Source organism: Punica granatum, chromosome 5, assembly GCF_007655135.1.
Source record: "Punica granatum isolate Tunisia-2019 chromosome 5, ASM765513v2, whole genome shotgun sequence".
Taxonomy (NCBI): Eukaryota; Viridiplantae; Streptophyta; class Magnoliopsida; order Myrtales; family Lythraceae; genus Punica; species Punica granatum.
In genome coordinates this window covers 2,593,322-2,616,695 of record NC_045131.1, presented here as the reverse complement: position 1 = coordinate 2,616,695, position 23,374 = coordinate 2,593,322, and the positions used below count along the sequence as shown (strand labels likewise).

At 36.2% G+C, this 23,374-nt stretch overlaps 2 protein-coding genes across 3 annotated transcripts; one reads left to right on the top strand and one right to left on the bottom strand.

Moving 5' to 3' along the window:
• Nucleotides 1-11,399: 11,399 nt before the first annotated feature.
• On the top strand, nt 11,400-12,530 carry LOC116206773. The gene has a single exon (XM_031539578.1). The coding sequence runs from the start codon at nt 11,421-11,423 to the stop codon at nt 12,180-12,182; it is 762 nt and encodes a 253-aa protein (XP_031395438.1). The 5' UTR covers nt 11,400-11,420; the 3' UTR covers nt 12,183-12,530.
• Nucleotides 12,531-16,245: 3,715 nt separating this feature from the next.
• On the bottom strand, nt 16,246-17,694 carry LOC116208517 (NDR1/HIN1-like protein 1). 2 transcript variants are annotated; one of them, XM_031542005.1, is made up of 3 exons: nt 17,143-17,694; nt 16,714-17,024; nt 16,246-16,597 (listed from the first exon to the last, which is right to left on the bottom strand). In XM_031542005.1, exons 1-2 carry the CDS (start codon nt 17,485-17,487, stop codon nt 16,734-16,736), a joined length of 636 nt encoding a protein of 211 aa, XP_031397865.1. In that variant the 5' UTR covers nt 17,488-17,694; the 3' UTR covers nt 16,246-16,597; nt 16,714-16,733. The 2 variants fall into 2 exon arrangements, with proteins under 2 accessions (XP_031397865.1, XP_031397864.1); XM_031542004.1 differs by having other exon boundaries at nt 16,289-17,024.
• Between the last annotated feature and the right edge of the window lie 5,680 nt (nt 17,695-23,374).

Below are 23,374 nucleotides of genomic sequence, written 5' to 3'. Positions count from 1 at the left end.
GATGTCGTTGGCTTTCTATAGTTCCTCACTATTTACTGTTACTGTTCTCGTAACATATACCGTATCTCAATGTGCAGAAGAACAGGGCATTCAAGGCATTCCGGACCAAAGGCTGCAAGCACTACATCCTATTGAATGAGCTTTTCAGTTCTTCAACTGCTACCGGTGCTCTTCGCATCTCCTCCACCAATCCACTGACAACTTCATCTGAGGAACGACGGCTGCATGCGGCATTCATATCAGCGTCGAGGGGAAAGCAGAAACAGGCTGTCAACATCGGGGAGGGCTCCGACGAGAGTGACGACCCTGTCAATGTTGAAGATCCAATAATATCAGAGTCCCGACGTCGAGTGCCTAAAAGAGCTTTATCGGAAAGGTCCATAATGCATGAGTGCATGGAATTGTTTAGGGATAGTTTCAACAAGAATGGTCCCGAAACCCCATCGGCATCAAAGCGAAGCAAGTCCGTATCAAGCCCTGATAAGCCAGAGAAGAATAGCGTCAACGAAGCCATGTTAGAGTTGAAAAAATTGAAGGAGAAGGTCCCGCGTCGCTTTTATGTGAAAGCCGCCATGGCGCTGGCAGATAAGGAAATAAGGAAGGTTTTCATGTTCTTAGACGAGGACGAGCGAATTGAATGGCTGCAGAACCTTGCTGACTCCTGAATCGACGCGCAGAGTATATTGGTTTACGTTTAGTTGAACATGTTCCGCTAATTGCTTTTACTTTACTTTGTTATGACATTTGTTATCCTGACATGTTTGTTTCGGGTGTTTGGAATAATTTCATTTGAATATTTTTAATGCGTGCTTTGACTGTCTTGTGTGGTATGAAATGTGGTTTTTAAATGTTAACGTACAGTGTGCTATTCTTACAACAGTTATAGGCGTACAGTAGCAATACTCAATATGCCAAGGAATAGCAATTCTGCACGGTATGACAGGAACTCTGACGATGACGAGATCGTTGTTAGACAGCGGTGGTTCTTCTTATTGATGGTACAACTAATGGAGGCCGAACGAGTGGTTCAAAGGAACATCCCGTGCAGAACTTCGGCACTTCAGGGAAGACAATACACATTTGAAGTTTTGGGGAATGACGTTAGATGCTTCGAGTCGTTTAGAATGGAACCGAATGTGTTTAGAAATCTTTGCGACACACTTCGGCTGCGCTGTGGTATCACTGACAGTAGGAATGGTATCACCGTGGAAGAGATGGTAGGAATGTTCTTATTGGTTATTTCACATAGTTCACGCTATGCAATTGTGGCGGAAAGGTATCAACATTCAAAAGAAACGGTGTCACGAACAGTCATAAAAATTCTCCGAGGTATACTAGCCTTATCACCCGAGTATATTCGACCGAGGAACGTAGCTGTACAGCCGGAAATTGAAAGGGAACCACGTTGGCGTTTTTTTAGGGTATTTTCCTAATAATGCCAAGCTATGAATAATTTATATCGTAATATCACGTAAGTTACATAATAATTTTGTATTGTCACGCAGGATTGCATCGGAGCAATTGATGGAACACATGTGGCTGCATGTATCACCAGAGAGAATAGAGTACCATATTTCGATAGAAATGTTGAGATAACACAAAATATATTGGCCGCTTGTTCCCACGACATGATGTTCACATATGTCATGACAGGTTGGGAGGGTTCAGCACATGATTCGAGAATATTTTCCGAAGCTGCTACATTGGAGCAATTTCCAGCGCCACGTGGTGGTAAGTATTTACTGGTTACTTTTCTCTTTTCGATAAAATTTCAACCCTAACATGTTTAACTGAACAATTTTCCTTTTTTTTCTTCCCAGACCAATATTATGTTGTCGATGCAGGGTTTTCAAACATTCCTGGATATTTGGCTCCATACAAGGGGGAACGATATCACCGAAGTGATTTCGGACGGCGCAATCCACCGACAACAGAGAAGGAGCTTTTTAATCAGCGTCACGCATCAGTGCGCAACGTCATCGAACGTTGCTTTGGTATTTTGAAGAGGAGATTTGCCATACTAAGATTAATGCCAAACTTCATACCGTTAAGACAAGGGCAACTTGCCCTTGCGTGTTTTGTTTTGCATAATTTTATACGACGCAATAATTATCACGACAGATTATTCGCGGAGTATGGCGATGCGTGGACAGAATACGATGAATTTCGAAGTCCACCGCCAGAAGAAGGAATTAGAACTCAAGTGGATATGAGTAGTGACGAAATGAATGTTGTGCGCGACCGTATCGCTAATCGCTTATGGCGCGAAGAAAGAGGAGGGCGATGATAGACCCGCTCTTTTATTTGTATTTGAATTTAGTGAGCGAATTGTACTGTTTTGACATTGAAAGTGTCAAATTTTTATTAAATGGTGTCTTGAAGGTAAATTGATGTTGGAAGGAAAATTGAAATTGGAAGCAAAAGCCAACATGGGGCCCACCATGAGTTGCAAAACACACAAAAATTTGTCTTCTAGTGTAAATGAGTTGACTTGAGTTTTCATAACTCATTTGCCAAACACAACCTACAATTTTGAGATACATGGTGTTATTTTTCCTTTGTATCAGAACCCACATACTCTCCTCATCAGTATTGTTAAGTAATTAACATACCACGTTAGCATTTGTGGAAAAAAATGGATGAAACGTTTACGGCGGGGTAAATTTGACACCAACCATTAACGTTAGAATATCTCAGAAAATATCAACGTTGGGATAAAACTAAGATAACTTGTAACGATTGGGATACATGATGTTATTTATTTATTTATTTTTAATTCTTTTTTTTTCGGTGCAAAGGGGGCTAATGCCCGGTACAGTGGAAAGAAATTAAGTTACACAAAGGCAGGGTAAGGATGCCCCAGATAGATCTCATAATATGAGTAAATGAATTCATGGCGGCGGGACGACATGAAGATGAGAGCCCAAGGAGCAGTGTAAAACTCCACTGAGCCATCCAGTCTGCGCACATGTTGCTTTCCCTGTAGGTGTCACTGACCTTTACTTGCCAGTCTCTCGAGAGAAACTCCCAAATTCCTCTAATGAGTAGGTCAAGTTGTAAGTTTGGAGTGGTTGAGCTTCGAATGAGTCGCACGACAACCTTCGAGTCAAGTTCCAGGATGATCCTACGTAACTCGAGATCCCAAACGTATTGCAGCCCCTCCAACACACCCAAAAGCTCCGCTACTGTGGACGATGCATAGCCGATATTCCGCACGTAACCGCCAATCCAATGCCCATCTGCATCACGAACAATCCATCCGGCACCCGACAGCCCTGTATTTCCCCGCGAGGCACCATTAGTGTTTAATTTGGCCCTTCGGGAGGAGGACGTTGCCACCCAATACACTTCCAGTCCCTTCGCAGCTTTGTAGGCCCCCGTTCATTGTCGCCCATCGCCTTCCAACTCTCCACCACTCTCAATATGGCTTGGCATTCGTCAGACGGTTGCACAAAGCCTTCCTCGAATAAATCGTTGTTCCGCCAATTCCATAGAAGCCAACATGCTATTCCGAATGTTGCCGCTCAGTGATCATCCTTGCTTGACAGATTGCAATCGAGCCATCGTTGCAGTGGCATGGCGAAGAAATCATGTTAGCAGCTTTGCGGGACAATTCTTTGCCATACCGCCTGCACCCTCGAGCAGTCCCGGAGTGCATGTAAAGTCGTCTCTTGACCACAGGTACATCCCTCGCAGAGGGTCGAGCTAGTCAGGTGGCAACGTACGTCTATTCGTCAACCGTGTATTTGCTGACTTAAAAAATAAAAGAATCAATTATTAACCATTTTCATCAATAAATTAATGTCGCTCGATCATAGGTTTATCAAAGTGCAAGTATAGGAGCAGCCAAACCATCAGTTTAATTTGGTTCTCTATTCAATCTCAAACTATACTCCTAAAAATACCGGGATTACCGAGGGGATTGCATCCCTTGGTAAAATTCCCTCGGTAATCCCTCGGAAAATTTACCGAGGGAAAATCCCTTGGTAAAAAAAAATTAATTTAATTAAGATTATGTTTACGCTTAGAGCACGAGCCGTAAATAGATGCACTATATAGTTACTTACCATTTTAATATTATACATGAAAATTTAAGAAAAAATGAATGAATGAAATAAATAGTATTAGAAATAAAACGTCAAAATAGATTGTAGTGAAAAGCATGTTCGAATTCGTAAGGGAGAGTCCATAAAATTCTCGATTATGTTACATTAAAATCTATTTGGATTGGTCAAATAAACTATGTGATTTTTTTCAATTAAATATCTCATGCATTATATAGATAAATAATGTTGAATTTATTCTTAAATGTATATATTATCAATGCAAATTTGTTAATATTACAAGTTTTTGGTTTTTTAATAATGAAAATATAAAGACACATAATACAAATATATTTAAGTGTAGTGAAATGACAAGAACAATACCCATACTTAATGGTCAAGAAGATGGCATGAGGGACTAGCGGATTGGGGGTGGGAGGTCTTGGGTTTCGAGACCTCAAAAATGCAAGAAAAATATGAGAGAGGTGGAAGGGGAAAGGAGAGAGAGGGTAGTGGGCGTATTTATTTTTTAAAACAAAAACACGGTATTATCGAGGGATTCGGATACCTCAGTATCCACCTCTCGGTAATCCCAATATTTTTAGAAGTACTAGTCGATAGGCCTACACTGTGTAAGCTGGCTAGTGTAGGAACTTGTTTGATTTTTTTCTTTACTTGTTGGTCGTCTCTTTTCTTTTCTTTAGAGATGAAATATAGAGAGAAGAGCCTAAGTGAAAGGAGTGGACAACGAAAAAAGAAGATAACAGTTGAATACTTCTCACATATATAGTTTTTTTTAATTTCTTTATAATTTCTATACTCCTGATGTATATAATAGAAAAATTCGAAAAGTCATCTTAAATATATTGCCCATACCTTATAACTTCATTCATAATATACATTATGACGTATTTAATGAATTGTGATGAGTCATTACCATATTTAATTGAGTGTTATTCATTAATTGGTTAGGATATAAATAGTCACTTGATGTAAAATTTCTTTCGTACACGATATGATTTGAAGTTCAATCTCAAATTTTATATATTGTATATAGATGCTTAACTAATACTATTGTGGAAAGCCAAAAGCTCAACAAACTTATTATTAAGGGTTAATTGCATAAAAAAATACAAAATTTTCACATTTTATCAATTCTGGCATGAATTTTTTTTATTGACCTAAAAATACACAAACTATCAATTTGATATCAATATTAGCACGCGCTAATTTTTTCGTTATTTTAAAATGGGATTGTTGGCCACCACCCCCAATCGGGGTAACCAGCGACCTCAGTAGTCGCCATCAACTCTACAGGGGCGGTGGTGGCCTCCAGTGAGACCTTAATACGTAATTTTTTTAAAAAAAATAAATTCGAGAAAGAAAGGAAGAGAGATCGGTGGCGGGAGCCTCGTCAACGGACACCACCCCACAATTGAGGTCAATTGAGACATATGTCATCATGGGATACCTCTATTGAGGGGGGTGACCGCCGTTGAGACCTCGCCGATCAAAAAAGATGACAGCGTACTAATATTGATATCAATTTGATAGTTTCTGTATTTTTAGGTCAAGAAAAAAAATTCATGCTAAAATTGATAAAATGTGAAAAATTTATGCTTTTTAGGTAATTAACCCTATTATTTATATGCAGGTGTATGGATAGAGGATAGCCCACTCTCAATATTATCATTGGCTTATCATATATGCTACTAATTATTATATATTAAAAAGGCTTCATTATTAACAAATGGAATATGATATCGTACTACATGCTTTCACCTGAAAATAAGTTATTTATGTTCAATTTTTAATTTGCTAATGAAACTTTTATGTTTGTTTATTTCTCCTCTCTTATATTTCAAACTAGAAGTATATATATAAACCTCTCCTATAATCGAAAAAGATTCATTGTAGCAAACTAGAAGTATATATATAAACCTCCCTAATAACCGAAAAAGATTCGTTATAGCGTGAATATTTCAAAAGCAAAGATCTAGAAACGATCCGTAACGTAAGGATGTGATTTTTGTAAAAGGAGAAATGACTTTTATGTGTTAGAAGAAAAAAAATTAAAGGAACAAAATTCTGCCATTAAGAGAATTTTTAAAAGAGCACTACTTTTTAGGTTTTGCGATTTTGTGAAAGAATAACTTTTTATTCCTTTGATTTTCGCAGTAACCCGACATTCTCAGCTTTGGAAAGCATTGGGAAAAGGTTAAAGAGAGCATTATAAAGCAATTATTCAAATATAATTAGCTAAAAGCAAAAGCTTGAAAAAAAGAAGAGGGAATTATACAGAAAAATACATATAAGATAAGCATCTCTCTTTCAACTTTATAATCTTATAAAAGATGTGCCCACAAAAGACTGTTATCTTCTAAATTGCTTTAGCTATAATAGATTAATATCTAAGCATATATATATATATATATATCTACATATAGATATGTAAGAAAGGAATTTGTCGGTTGCTGTATTCCATACGTACACGCACCTTCAAATGAAATACATACATGAAAAAGCCTCAACAGATTGTGAAGAATAGGACTACATAGATATTATTTCATTATTAATATGTTAACGCGTTAGATTGTGATGTGCGAAGGACTAAGAAGGAAGCGTATGTTGTTTAATTTATAATTGGAAATCAATGGGATGTAGAACATGCAATTCCTTTTGGTTTTATATAGTAATGTGGAAGAACGATGTACTTCCATAGCTTTTTCACAATCTCCATCAATAGCTAACTTTATTAAAAGCAAGTTATTTTTATGATAATATAAGGATTGGAGAGCTGTGGCATCTGATTTCTAATTTATCTCCAAAAGCAAAGATAAATAGAGGATGTATGAAGGGAATAAAAACACATAAATTTCATGATGAACGCGAAAATTAACCATTGGAGGATGTGGCTTGCTCTTAGTGGGCAAATTTTCTCTATAATATAGGGTTGAAAATATTTTATAGTCAAGATAAATCGACACTCAAATAAAATGAGTTTCAACATAATGATCTTAGGGAAAAAAAAAGACTAAAAGTGGGCTTAATAATGAAATCTTAAATCAAGTAATTGCAAAAAGTTGGCGTCCCTTTTAATTAAAAAAAAGTTAGTGTCTTTTACAAAAATCCTTGTGGCCAGCAATTAAACTTTTATAAATTGCAGAGTTAAATCTGATAATCTATTATGTGTGTGTGCTTTGCTTTTGGGCATTGCCTTTTCCAATGTTAGAAGCAATCATAAATGGAAAAAGGTTTGACCTGTAGCTCAGTATAGGAAAGCTATATAATCACCATACAGCACTCACGTTGTAATTATTTATTAATTATGAAACTCATCATGATACGTACATCTCTCTTTCTCTTTTTTTTTTCTTTTTTTTTAATTAGGGAGTCGAGGCTTGAGTTCATTATAAAATAAATCAAACAAAATATAATGAGGTATGATGGCTCCTATAATATTAGTGAATAATAAGAAATAAAGCTCAGTTGAGCAAAGACTAAGTCTATGAGCTCTGATCGGTAGAGTAAGCACACAATTTGTAAGCCAATCAATACAATAATTCATTTATCTTTCTTTCTTAGGAAAGAAGAAAACGAAAAAGAAAGAAAAGATAAAACAACGCGATAAGATATAGTAGGAGAGAAATCAATGTAATATAGTGGCAACATGGCAGAAGATCAAAAGATTTTCAATTGATTTTTAATAATGGAATTTTCGTGTATTTGTTCCCCTTTTTTAATTCCTTTCTTTGTCAATTTGTACCATGGTATTCAAAAATCGAATGAATTTCAACTAATTCAGTTCGAATCAGGTAAACTTACTAAAGGATAAAGTCTTCCTAGGTGAATTTTCTCCATTTGTAATATTCAAATCCGATATTTTATTTAAGGAAAATAAACGTTTAACCATCTGAACCAATCCACTTTTTTTTAATTCGTTTTTTCGGTCTATATATCTTCTTGTAGCTGACAGAAGAGAAGCATTATTGGAGCATGCAAAAACCTACGCATATAGTAATGATCAATGCCCGAGTTGTTGTGGGAAAACTGTTATGGGCCCAGGTCCGGCCCATCTAGAGGAAAAAGGGACACAAACTTCTACATGGCTGCAAAGAAAAGCTTATAAAGATGAATGGATGGACAGAGTACAATCTAGAGAAAAGACAACTAGCAATCGAAAGGCAAAGCAAATGGAGACAAATCTTCGCCCTCTCTGTAGAAGTTGAGGCTCTTTAGTTCGCAGTCTTTTGAGGAAAAGGGAAGAGAGTCCTAATTAAGCCATCAAATGCATATGATTAACTATGGTCCATCCCGATGCCCGTGAATTTTGATTCAATATTCTAAAATATACGTCAGTAGGAATGAACTTAGGGGGACTAAAGGGATAGTGGCTCCACCTAAAATTTTCTTGTCTAAAGAAAATTTATATATAATCATTCGAAACTTGATGAAATACCTTATGCCCCTTAAGTCAAATCTTGGGTCCGTCCTTGTACGTATTCAAGGCAGGTTATGAATGTAACCCGACCATCGCTTCATCGAGAAGGATTAAGAGATGTGAGTATATATATATATATATATATATATATATATATATATTATTTTATTTTTTGTCTAGTAGTATCCATATCTATGATAGAGATGCATATATAAACACATCTACACACGCGCAAACACACACATATAATATATGTGTGTATGCATGCATGTATATTGATCATACGAAATGAAAGTAATGATTGAGGGATCCGAGGAGAGAAAAGCATGCAGAGTGATGAGTGTGTATTGTTCGTACTTTCATGCATCCTGCCTTGTTCTTTCCTTCTTTAATTTTTTCTGGTGGCAAAAGAAAGATAGAGAGATCGGAGAGCTGGCCGCACAAAACAGATGGAGATCAGAAGACTATGAGCGGTCAAAAAGGGACGATGAATAAAAGCCCGCATGCAGATCTTTAGAATAAATGAGCAGATTAAAGTTCGGGGGAGAAGGTATCGTTCACTTTTTTTGTAATTTATAGCTCTGGTCGTTTTCTTTCGAACCGAAAGTGTCACGCAATCTCTAAAGAGCTAAGGCGAGAACGAGAGTTTGTTCCTCTCACCCGTGTTTCGCATGAATTTCCACAAAATTCTCGTATTAAGTTAGATGTTACGGCTGAATGGGAGCCACCGATTTCAGTCTGATTATCTTCGAAGCTGCTAAGCTACGATTCGCGCATATATATATATATAAATATAATCCTCGGTCGATGCATTTTGTCATATGCGTCTTGGAATTGCAGTGGATTTTCCTTGTTTCAATTATTTCAATCGATCAATTATCGGAAAATAATAATAATTTAGTCTTTTTAAGGAGGTTCATAGGTTTAATAAACGGAAAAATAAATTTAAATAAAGGGTTTTGGAGTATCAATGGCGAAAATTGAATTTTTTTAAAGATAAAATGGTAGACAATAGTGATAGCAACCTTGTTGCTCTTCAGGTAGCACCAAGCCCAAGCGAAGAACAAGTTTCCAGTAAAATATTTTGACACAAATGCATAGAAGGGATTCAAACTCAAGACTTTGAAAATACCAAACTATAGGGAAGTAAGTTTCGAATCACTAAGTTATCACCTTTAATGGTAGCAAAAATTAAATCTGAAATATCTTGATTTTGGGAGAGAACATGTACGGTTGTACCACACCCTCTCTCTTTGGAGTTATTGGCTTTGTTGAGAAAAACTCGTGCATTGACCAGGTGTACGGTGGTCCTCCGGCCCATTCATTGGGCCTGACCTTTGGAAATTGGGCCTGGTTGACAAGAGATGAATGGGGAAAAGCCCGGTAAAGGCCCAGAAAGTATTTTCGGCTGGTTCACATCAAATTGGACGACCATGCACGGGCAAATGGAAGACCCTATCACATGTTAATGTGGACAGCCCACCTAATCTGATTGAGACATCTTACTTATCATGGGCCAGTCCCCGATCTCATCTTAATTATATCATCCTGATGCTAATCTCAAGGCATAATCATGCCAAGAAGTTAGCTTAATTTTGCAAAAATGATAATAAAAGGACGAAAAAAAAAACAATGACGTACACTCCCTTATGAGTTGAATTCAACCCCAAAATCACTCAAAAGGCCAAAAACACAGGTGTTCTTTGCTCATATAATTCGATGCCGTAACCCGAAGCCATATTGATGCAACCCGGTGCTTCTTTTTTTTTCTGTTTTTATACGCCATATCTTTGCAGTATCTTGGAGAAGCCTTCGACGAAATTTGATAGGTAATAAATGGTACTACTGATTTCAAAAGAGGGGGGTTGGGGGCGGTGGTTGGTACAAGCTCTCTTTGGTAGTCTAGCGATGTTCTAAGTTCAATTTTCGTCATTGAGACTACTTATATCCATTTATTTAGTTTTCATTTCTATTATCTTATATTAATAAATCCGTCGATCTCATTTGTTGTTGCCTTGTTGGATAAAAAATAAAAACTTTCAAAACCACAAGATGCTGTTGGAGATCATTTTATTGTTATTAGGAAATATTATATATGATTAGAAATAATTATGGCAGTTTGGATTTTAGGGATTTAGATCTGATTTTATGTCGCAATTGTATCAATTAGAATATCTGTAAAATTTTCTTGGTGGTGATATTTGTTAAATATTATATTCCCTTATTTTTCACTTATCGCTTAAGCTATAAATAATTATATCGGTTCATTGTAATTGTGGAGTCGTTTAAACAGTCAATATATTTTATTCCCACACACATTCGGCCTACATGCCATCGCGTGTAGTTCTATCTTTCTCCTCTCTCTCACAACATATAAAATTTTTCAGATGCATTATATAGATTATCGCCTAACATAATTGGATGGGCTTATGGTCTAAGAGGTCAATTTATATTTTATTTTCCAGGAAAAAGAAAATGTTATCTTGTGGAAGTACAAAAACCATATATCTAAATGAAGTCAGATGAATTGACCCCTTATTTATTACTGCAAAAAATATAATAATATCATCAAATAGACCAATTTGCCTATATTATCACCTTCGAGATTTTAGCAAAGAAAAAGGAAGTCCACGTCACCATTTTAACTCCAAGTCCAGCCCCAACCTCAATTTCCTAGAAGCAACCTATCACTAATTTCCTATTAAGAAACAAACAAATGAAAAAAAAAATCACAAATCACAAATCCCACTCCATCTCGTATGTCATGTCCCCTGCCTCGTCAGCTTCTGCCACCCATTACCGGCTACAGCCGGTCACCCTGTCACCCTCTATCCGGTCACCGTTCGGTAGCTGACCATTTCCACGCAATAAAACCAACAACAATGCCCACAAAGTTAATTTTAGGCTTAGTATAGTATCACACTAAGCTATTGGAAATGAGCGGAAATCTGAGCAAGCTCGCGATCGTGCTCACAGTCGTCTTCGCGGTGTCTGTCACGGCCTTGGTTGCACAGCTCATCTGTGTCAAGTGGCGGCAGAGGCGGTTCCGAAGGCGGAGCCTCGGGGCGGGTGACCGCGAGTCCAATTCCAGTGCGGCGGATGTCGCAGCCGCCTTCTACTCGCCCTCCAAGGAGCTGCTCTACTTCTTCTGCTGGAAGAACCAGTCCCGAGTCGAGCCCAACGGGAGGGTTCATGAGGCCCGGTCCAGCACGACCGAGTCTGAGGAGGATATCGACGACATCCTGAAGTGGCACGGGACCATGTTCGGTCCCCCGAGGTTCCTCTTCACCATCAGGGAAGACCAAGAGCGAGAAGTCGAGTCGGAGTCCGACGTTATTAACAACAACAGCAACGGCAGTGGCCCCAGTGCTCCTCCGGTGGAGGAGATCATGAGGAAGAGGGTGTCCCTGCGGGAGTGTTTGGAAGCGCCCGAGGCCGAGGCCGAGGCCCTACCGGTGGCAGAGGCGGAGGCAGACGATGAAGTAGCCGTAACGGTTGTCTCGTTCGATGTGACCCCGTTCTCGACCCCCTGCGCCTCGCCTACATACTTCACCCCGTCGCCTTCTCCAGCACGTGACAGTCACGTGGACACCCATCCTGAAGGGGACACTAGTGATCTTTCCATCGCAGGCCTCCGAAGCTCTGTGGAAGAACGTAAGGCACCGGAATTTGTTAGCTTAGAAATTGGTGTGGCATAAGCCTAAAAAGAACCCGAAAATGCAGCAGATCATCGGTGTGGCCACCGGCAGCTAAGAGGCCGACTGGGTGACGAGCTTGACCGGCGAAAGTTGATGTCGAGCATTTTGATACTGGGTGATCGAGTGTGGTCAGTGGTATAGTATATGACATATTGTATATACATAGCTAATTTTCTTTTCTCCTCCCGGCCGGGTCGGGGTTGATCGTGAACTTTTGACATTTGACTTCATTTCTCCCCCTGACCTGCATGCCACGTCAGCTAATGGCCCGACGTGGTGGGGTCCAACTGGGTGTGAGTTTTACTTCCCTTTTTTTAATCTAATTACGAAAATTAATTATTTCGAGTATGCATTTTTTTCTTTCTTTTCTATAATTGCTGGGGGTTCAATGGATGGCATCTGCCTACAAAAATAGCTGTTAGTGTATGGTAGATGATTAATTAATGAAGCTCAGAAAAAAAGGGGAGTGTACATTTCTTTTTGGGTGAATAAAAAATGGGAATTTTGATTCGTCTATGGGTCCCGTAAATTTAATGGGAAACGTGAAATTTATTTTTTTTCCTGAAGCTAGCATTTATTGACTCGGTGGTACACAAATCTATGTGCCGTTGGGGTATGGATTATAGGTGATGGCTCCCGACTTTGACGTTGCAATAGCAGTGGTAATTTACTAAATTAATAATTAGTAACACACGCACACACACACACATATATGTGTTAGGATATCACTTTTCGGACCTTGATCATGCGCAGGTCACGAGAGCGACCTGCAAAAAGAGAAAGAACGGGAGGAAATCTCGATTTTTCTCATCGATACTTAAATAAGAATGCGTTCGAAAAGTAAAGGAAAAATTTCGAGTTTAGACATATTTGAAGAGGTATTTATAGAAATCTATAAGATATACATATCAAGATATTGTAACTTGTATCGGATATATCACTGCATATAACAAGTAGATATATTTGCCTAATAAGGGATTAGAGATAGGAAATATATCGTTATGATATAAGATATATCACCAGAATATTCAAGAATAATATCAAAGATATTGATAAATCTATAAGAGATGATTGTGGAGGAGAAATATTCACAAGATATCATTACCGATTTGGGCAAATCAAGGTATGGCCAAGATGATAAGTCGAGTCGGTGAGTCGGGCCAATATTTTGTCCCTAACAATATCTTATCCAAAAATGAAAAATAACTATGTTTTACTATGATTATATATATATATATATATATATATTTGCTTTGAAGGTAATTCTTCTATGAATAAATATATATTTTTAAATTTTTCATGTATATAAATTGTACGTATGCAATAGAATTGAATATTGCTGAAGACATATTTAATGTCATCGTGAGTAGTTTTCATAAAATTTTGTTTGATGCATGGGAAGGCGCTTTGCGAGTTCAAAATCAGCGGCTAAAGGCTAGCTTTTGGAGCCAAAGGGATTGATTACATGTGAACTCTTTTTTTCTCGTTTTATGCAAAAAGTGGAATATGCTTGGTTCATATATATTTCGGTAATCAAAACTTGCTATCAATTGAAAGGGTGAAATTCAGTAAAAGATAAAGAAAGCATAAAATCATAAATTCAAGAGGGATGGAATGATTAAGATAATAATTCCATTTTAAAAAAGTCGATAGAATATTATTAGAAATTTAGTACTTTTCCTGATTTCAAGGGGGTCGATTACACCCTCGGGCTCTCCTAAATCCATCCACCCACGTACATAGGTAAAGCCAATACAGCTTTGGAGGAGAGATGAAACATATGGGACCCATATATAATGAAGATCACATCATGTATAGTGTCATACATATATAGATAATTAATATGCAACAAACTATGCGAGAATAGACTAACCCCACGTTCATAACAAAACTGACCGTTAAAATGATTAGATGGAAAGTCCAAAATATGAATCCAAGATAGCTAGCCAGCTTGCTGTATATCATCATTATCACTAAAAACTCAAAATATCATTTGGTTTTTCCTTATCATTCATCCAGGTTCTTTATTTTATTTTTTTTGAAAAAAAGTCCACATATTTTTATTTCTTCTTCAAAAAGATATGAGGATTCATTTATTACTATAAATGACTAATGATAAAATGCTCAAGAGAAAAAAAAAAGGTCCGGAAAGGAAAGTTTAACTAAAAAAGTAATTATATTGAAAAGATCATATCATATAATTATAAGCGTAATACAATTCCAGATACAAACTAATTTCCAAAGTCTTGAACTTTAACCCCTGCCAAGCTACATGGACCCCGGCTGAAACTAGGACAAGAGGATCCTCAAGTCGAGTCCATGCAGTATTTAATCATCTCATCGGGAAATCACGATCAGACCTTCTTACGAGAGCAAAACAGGATGAGGTCTTGAGCGATACTCGAGCGCAAAACATCTGGCTAGTACCCATGCTGAAGATCACTAATCATTAATATCCAGATCCAGATGTTATATCGTCTGGACCCAGGCCTTCTAATCCCATTGCGGTTTCCCTGAGGCCCAAAAGCTGTGTATATACATTACATGAAGCCCAAATATTTAGTTTACGCGAGGAAGCCATTTGTTGCCAAACGCCCTAATGAAAAAAACCAAATATTTGTTTTGCCCGCTTCATGAATTTCCTCCCAACCCTTATTTCATGTAGCAATGACACAGCCACATGCCATTTCTAAGTGGCACTTGATTGATCACTCGATTCCTCATGTCATTTTACACAGTTCGATCATGGGACCCCAAAGACTACATAGCTTCTTCTTCTTTTTTTTCTTCCTTCTTTTTCTAGGTCTAGGTACATTTGTCTGTGCCTTCATACGTGATTTCCTACCGCTCCGCATACATAGTTCGCTCGCCATGGCTGTAATCTCTACCTCAATTATGATTTTTGACAAATCAATGGGCGAACTATCTGAAAAGTTGGCCCAGCATTTGGAAATATTCAGAAACTTCTATGAAGTTCCCAACCTCGCTCATCTCTTCACACATGTCCCCAAAAACCAATATCTAATTATATTATAATATATATATATATATGTATATATTTCGTTATCGTTGTCGTCTAGCAATAACACTTTTTATGTGTAACATGTGCAAAGCCTCTATCTCACCTTGTCTTCATAGTCTTGTGGATGCAGAGCAAAGAGAAAGGACCACGAAAAATATATATAAATGTATGTGTTTGATAGAGGTATAGGGGCATTATGTATATATCTTCCAAATTCCCTTTTATTTGCAAAAATAAATTGATTTAAGTGACATTTATTCTTCTTAAATAATATTTCAAATAAAATTTTGTGAACGAAAAAAATTACTCCGTGAGAATTTTTCTCCTTAATGGACAGTCTTGACTCAAATTGAATCAATTAGAAATTATTGAATTTTCGAATAGGACGGAGCACGTTGAGAAAATAAAAATTCCCTTTTTTTATTTTTCCATCAAGTCATTATGAGGAGGTGGGGTGTGGTGAGGTCTTGAAAATGAAAAGGACCTCTCTCTTCTTCTTCTTCTTTTTCTCGGCGGATTAAATGAAAAGGACAAATTTTTTTTTTTAAGTGTGAAAATATGATATTCGAAAATTCAATTGGACCCTAACTAATTCAATCAAATCGAGTCGACACTCTAATGGAAACCTCTCGAATATAAATTTTTTGCATTCATAATGATTTGAATCCGAAATCTTACTTAAACGAAACAAGTATCGAAGTGTTTGAATTAATTCACGATGATTAATGAAAAGGATCCGTCACTTAAACTACAATGCCATCTTGTCAACATTTTTATCCCCATTACCGCACAAAAAGCATTACTCGACCCCACTCCCTCCCTCCCTCCCTCGCAATAATTCATCCCCGAACTACCACTTAAGCTAGGTGGCTAATTAATTCGATTCTTTTACACGATATCCTATTCCGCAGAATAGTATTTCCATATTCGATAATATTCAGCGATATTCGATGAGATGGGTTGTTCATTTTTGTGAATTCCCACATGCAGTGTTCATTCGAATTTCCGTCATAATTGAGCAAAAAGAAATAATATATTGAGTAAACAATAGCAAGCTATGAACTGTATACGAGATCTTTAGTCAAGTCCAGAATAACCCAGCTGCGCATATATAAACATAGGAAGAAAATGACACCGCAACCTCCGCTGGCCACTCGATTGTTATCTCTCTCTCTCTCTCTCTTTGTACACATAAATTGATATATTGATTGATGAAGCATTGATATAATTATTACACATTCTTTTTAATTTCTTTTGTAATATTTAAGAAAAAGGTATACAACTTGTCACGGGCTGCAATTTTCCCTATTTGTCCCTTTCATCTCCTCCGCTTATTTGCAATCATCAGACCACCACAATATACACACTCCGAGGACTCGCCTTTCACTTTTATCTAAATCGCCGACACCAGATCCGAGAATATCACAGAAAGAAAGGGTAAAAAAATTAGACGAAAATAAATTTAAAAAGGGAAATTAAAGTCGACGTTTCTTTATTAACAGGGCGTACGTAGTCAGTCTGTCGGTCGGTCAGACGTTAACGCTGCAGCGCTGCACGAGCTGGTACTTCACCGCGTTGCTCCCGACGGAGATGCCGCTGCTCCGGCTGCCGAAGGAGATGTAGGCAGGGCACTTGACATAGAGGTGGTAACGCCCAGTGATGAACGTACCGATCTTCCACCGCACCCGCCCATCGATCTTGATCAGCACGTTGACCATGCCGGCTGACTGGTCCTGGGCTAGGGCCAGCGAGTTGTACGGCGCCACCGGCACGCTCGTCCCGTAGATGAACGGGGACCATACATCCACCTCCTTGTGGCCCTATCACAATCGCATAACAATATGACATAAGGTGAAATATTGTTACTAAAAATAAAAAGAAGTAATAATTCTCCTATACGACGAATGTACACATGCAGGCATGATCAATGGTACGTACCTGGTAGCTGGGGAGGATGCGGGTCCGGAGAGTGATCTGCTGGCTGTGGTAGGTGGCGTAGACGTCGAGGCGGTCGTAGTAGATGCCCATCTTGTCATTAGGGTTGCGGGAGGAGAGGGTGATCTGGAAGTTAGATGTGAGCAAGTTCGGGACCGAGGCGTTGAAGGCATAGACGGTCACGTCCTGCAGCACGAACCGCGGCTTCTTGGGTTGGAGGATGGCCCACACCAGAAGGATCGTCACCAGCAGTATGAAGTTGAATATCAGCAGCCCCGCACATATCCGCCGGAATAACCTCTTCCTCCCGTACCCGTGCTTCCCGCAGTCCTTCCCCTTCACCGACATAACTGCTAGAAAATATATAGAAAGATTATTCCTTCCTAGCTAGCTATAGTTATTCTAGTTCTCTGGCTATCTCACGGCGGCCGCTGGCTGGTCGGAGTGGCCTTCTACGGTGGCGGTGGCTACTAAATTAAGGAATTGAGAGAGGGTGTTGGGGGGTGGTCTAATATAAGGAGAGAGTAGAGTAGTGAGTGAGTGGGGAAAAATGAGAAAAGTGGAGAAGATAACTTATAGGGCCCCTCTTCTCTCTTCCTTTTGATTTTCAATGCCACACGGTGCCGTCTCATGAATGCATTTTGTACGATTAGTAATTAATTGATTGAAGAAAAAAAATTATCCCATCACGCATATTCTCACTTAAAATTAATAGATTTTTTAAAAAAATTAAAAGGTTTTGGGAGGTTTGATATTATCAAGAGAACTTTTTATGTCTCTTATTCTATTTTTTATATTCTTTTATTAGATTCATGAATCTCTTTTGTAATTATTAAGATTTATTAATTGAATAATGTGGATATGATTGGGAAAATGGAGTGAGAGAAAAGTATATATATTGTTATTATTTTATTATTACTAGTGATCAAAGCATCCAAAGCTCATCTGAATTGACCAATTGATAATATCATTTAAGAAATTGACTATGTATTAATGATTTTTCAAAATAAAATTTGGTGATAGTTCACTCATAACCTCTCGCTTTGGTCTCGTACTGTCACTCGTCAATAATCAGTTGATGTAGACTTTGAGATGGATCAATTATACTTAGATATACTTGTTTGGTATGACTACATCAGCTCTTTATTTAAAGATAGCGAAGAAGAGTTTAACATGATCACCATCCCGTGATCGTACCTTTCGATCTTGCATTTGTCTACCTCGGCCATGAAAGTAGGGAGAAAAGCTATTCTCTTAGGCGGTGTTTGATAAATAGTAAAAAGTGCAATTAGTGGGAAAGACAAAAAAGTGCCCAAAATCGATGGACTACCCAACGGAAGGATGCAAATTGCAATGTGGCCTTTATGAATTATTGAGGCTAACGATGTACACATGGCACCGTGTGATTGGTTGCTGAAGATGCATTATTTCTCCACCGTATGATGTTCACTGGGACTGGCCACAGAGGAGGAAAGGGAAAGGTCTTGAGGCGCGTTTGGAGGCCAACTCATTGAGCTCGCAGCAGCAGAAGCTCCCCCACCTCAGCCCCAATCCAAATTTCTTCTTCATTTTCCTTTTCTTAAATAAAATTTTTTACTTTTTTTTTTGCGTAAAGAAAACAAATTTTTCTAAAAAAAATTATCGGGATCGGGCTGGTTCCAGAATATCCTCGCAATCTCCTCGAAATGTATAATTTTGTTGGAGATTTCTTCTCAATAAATTATTAATGGGAAAAATAAGTTCATATCCTTTCTCATATATCTCATGGGAAAGAAAAAAGGCTTAAAAAGCTCATAACCTTTCCCACCAGCGCAAGAAACGGTTGGTTTATTGATTATGCGACTTTGTCCTTTCTTTTTGTTCCCCTTTTTTTTTTTCCTTTTTTTGCCTAGATAAAGGTTTCGTCATTGAATATTTATCAATCGTGTGTTATAATAATCTCATCGACTGTATGTACAACATTCTCTGATATGCTATTGATGAGATTGTGTTTTCACACTCAACCACACCGATATGAGACCGCATGATAGGCACGATTCAAAAGTTACTATGTGTATGTCGAAACGCAACGAGGGGCCGCAATTATAGTAACTAATTTGACGAGACATTTTAGTAATCAACACAGAAAGTTCCTAGAAATTGCACCAAGGGAAATGGTTTAAAGGTTCATTTCGCATGAGAGAATACGATTTCTCCCCCGCTGCATTCGCCCGGAAACTTTGCTTTATCAATGTATTAATTGATCCAGTAGCTATTGGTCGCTAATATATATCATATATACTTAGGTCGAAAAATTCTAAAAGGGCGATTGGATTAAATGAATAGGTAAATAGATAAATACATGTGAAGCCGTGCATTTGAAGCAACAGAAAAGTATAAGCACTTGGGAGAATTCAAAGTCATGCATGATAGCGCAGAGGGTGAGGATTGAAGCCTTTTTCTCCCCCATTTATTCAGCATCTTTTTCATTAAGTTCTATATATATATATATATATATATATTAAACAATATCAATCATATTCAATTAACGTTGTTTTTATAATTGTTAACCAGTAATTAATTATCCGAAAAAATGATATCAATATTATGCTTATGACATACTGACATTTCACCAAACATATTTCTCCCAAGCACTCAATTAATCATCTCTTCCCTAAGCTAGTACCGAGCGATGTTTGTCTACATGCATCAAGCGCCGTCCACTTCAATACAGCTAGGTAAGCAAAATGGACTCCGACCCGTTAAGTCAGCATTTTCCGTCACATAAATATATATAAACAACCATATATGTCTATATATAAAATATACATGCATATGTTTAATATATTTAGATCAAATGTTGCTTTTACATTCAAAAAGGTGCATGTGATTCCACATACTTTTGTTCCACACCCACCATATTCTTAATTATAATGAATTATAAATAAATGTTTTGTCCCCTTCCCGTTTCGTATGATAAAATTATATATTTGTCCCGACAAAATCCTCAACCGATATATACGTAGATTTTCCACCCTCGCCTTGATAATATTCAACTTGATGATGGTTTTGATGATATTGAGAAATTCCCATATGGGCAGCTTGTTGAGTAAAGAACTTCTTCGGGTACGTGAATTCATATCGTCAAACCGACAGGGTACGGAGTAGTTGGGAGGGAAGAAAATAATTCTTCCATGCTAGATCATTGAGCGCCACGTAAAGATTCTCATTTGATTATATATATATATATATATATATATATATTGATCGGAGTCATATGATCGGGGCACAGAAAATAGGAGAATTTATCTATAAACTAATTAATTAAGGGAGAATTGATAAGAGAGATTAGCATGACTTTTTGGACCAAATCTTAAAATGCATTGAATGATCATCAATGGTAAAACAATGTAGTTTGGTAGGATTTAGAAAGGAAGAATAAATTTTTTTAATATATCATTTCTGATAATACGTAAAGTACTGTATGTATGGAGGGCTTGAAAAAGTTGTATTTCAATGCTCTATATCATGTATTATACGTTGATACGACTCAAAATTATACATAATTGAGAGATCTTGCAAAATTTGTAAACATACCTTTTTGACCAAATGAAGTCTGATTTACTCAGATATGCCGATTTTTTCCAACCTGGTTAGGTACAAACGAACGTGAATTTTTAAGTCGACATATTAAAAAACAGAGCAAGTCAGTCCAGTAGCACACTTCACTTGAGGTCTGAAATGGAGATTACATTTTCTTCTAGTTGGAAAAGATTCTGACTAACGAAAATCTAAAATAATAGTAAATTCAATCATAATATGTACATATACATAAAAGAGAAATGAATTGTTCTTGTAATTGTAGGGGAAGGGAAATTCCCATTTACAATTTTACATGGCCAATGCCAATGTGGTGGCTTTTGTCTCTCATCATATATGGCTAATAAGACCAAAATATCATATACATATATATATATATATATCACAGCAAAAAAAGAAAAAAAAATGGATGAAAGATATTCAATTTAGCATATTCTAGAATTGACATTTTGCCGAAAGAGTTCGTACAATATCATCCTCGATGTCCTCAACCCTACAACCTTTGCACATATTAATGCATGTGTTTCATTCTGACACTTTTGTTATAGATTTTTCCATCCTAATCAATTAAAAATGATCACGAGCTTAATTTGAACATGTAAGATATCTTGGGTTAGTGAGTGCAGCCGAGTCGACGAAAATTGTTTAAAATATTATAGCCTTTTAACGTATAATTTCTTTTTATATATTTCATTGTTCATTCTCCTCCAAATTTTGCCTCACTGTAAATTAATTTTATTTGTAACTCGGTCTATGCCATATCGCTCAGAAGCAAAACATATAGCTTGATATGCAAGCCGCAATAATTCCATACTGGAGAGAATCTCTTGTTGACAGAAGGATCCAAATGGGCGACGCCAAAGAAATTAGGGAAGGTCAGTTCATATGGGACCCCCAAAAGCAATGTAAGAAGAATTTTCGGGAATCAAAACTCCATTATTAATGCTCCACGAGACCTCTTTAATTAATTTAACAAATGAGTTAATATATGTATTTTTTCACCGGTTACATGGATAAATGTAAGAATGATTATGATTTTTTTTTGGAGGTGGGAAAATTTGAAAAAAAAAGGGTCAAATATATATTAATAAAGAAAAGCTCTGCATATTTAATTAGCTCTCGTATATAAGCATGCAGCATCCATATCCATATATATAATTAAAATTGTATCCTATTGTAATATATACTCTCCTATTAAAAGAAAAAATTATTAAAATAATATAAAAAATTAAGAAAATTGATTTAATCAAGTCAAGCTCAATTATCTAAACCCAATATCTTCTCGGCTTATTAGAGAAGGTCCAATTTAAATAATAAGTAACAATTAAGTATAATAATAATTAATTATTCAATTAGATATTAACCTAATTTCTAATGGTATAAGGGTAAAATTATTGTAATATATGAAATTATGGCAATATAAAAAAATTAATTTTGTCATCAAATTTTGACTTAAAAATGTATGTAACTAATTTTTAGTAAATATCTATTAAAATATGAATATTATACAATTATTAGATAAATATATAAAGCATTGAGGCCATTAGTTGGAAAATATTTATCGAACCATTAAAAACTAGCCTAATTTTATTAAATGATTATTGTATAAAACTTCAAATTAAGTTCAAGCATATTTTATTGTGTTAGAATGCAAACATATTTTAACCTAATTTCTATTATTATAATGGTAAATTAATTATAATATGTGAATTTATGTTAATATAAAAAACAAAAATGATATATTTGAAATAAAAAATTTCATTGAATTTTGTATTAGAAAATAGTAACTGATTTTGTGGGAATATCCATAAAAATAGGCATATTATAGACTGATAGATTAGATAAATTTATAATACTTTGAGACCATCAGTTGAAAAATGCTCATTGAACCATTCAAAATTAGTCTAATTTTATTAATTATGAGCATATTTTATTGTACTTTAAATAGAAAATATGTTACAAATATCAAAATAGTTGTTATAAGAAAGGATATATATATATATATATATATATGAATATGTATGTGTGTGTGTTAAAAATGAAAATATATAAAACACCAAATGATATAAACACCAACAAAAAATGATGATTTATAGAATTTCTAAAAATATTACGATCCTATAAAAGAAAAATATTTATAAAAAAATGCTACTAACTGATAAAAAATAAAAATAAAAAATTTAAAGATAGGGATGTTATAATTTTTTTAAAAAAAAATTATAATATATTTACAAAACTTGATATATGTGATAAGTTTATATTAACAATTTCTTAAAAATGTGGTCCATATTAATTGAAATAGAAATTATTCTTATAATAAGTTTTATTAAATAATTTTTTAATATTATTATTTGAATATTTGAAATAAAAGTTGAAAATTATTATTATTTTATATAGGAAAGTTCATATTTTAAAAAGTAAATAATGACAATAAAAATGATAGATACATGAACATGAACCCCGCGCAACGCACGAGACAAAGAAAGGTAGCACTAAGTATATTTCCTCTTCTTTGGGCACATCAAGGAATTTTTTTTTTGTGGGGGTGGGGGGCGATATATTATCTTTATCAAACGAATACAGTTAACAAACATATAGAAAGAGCATCTACCAAAAAAAAACATATGGAAAGAGTTGATCGTTTGGAAATTTCCAT

Excerpts from the sequence above, each read along its gene's own strand:
- LOC116206773 (XM_031539578.1), top strand. The coding sequence starts at position 11,421 with ATGAGCGGAAATCTGAGCAAGCTCGCGATCGTGCTCACAGTCGTCTTC.
- LOC116208517 (XM_031542005.1), bottom strand. The coding sequence starts at position 17,487 with ATGTCGGTGAAGGGGAAGGACTGCGGGAAGCACGGGTACGGGAGGAAG. Across the intron at positions 17,025-17,142 it reads GCATCCTCCCCAGCTACCAG|GGCCACAAGGAGGTGGATGT; the intron begins GTACGTACCATT and ends CGATTGTGATAG.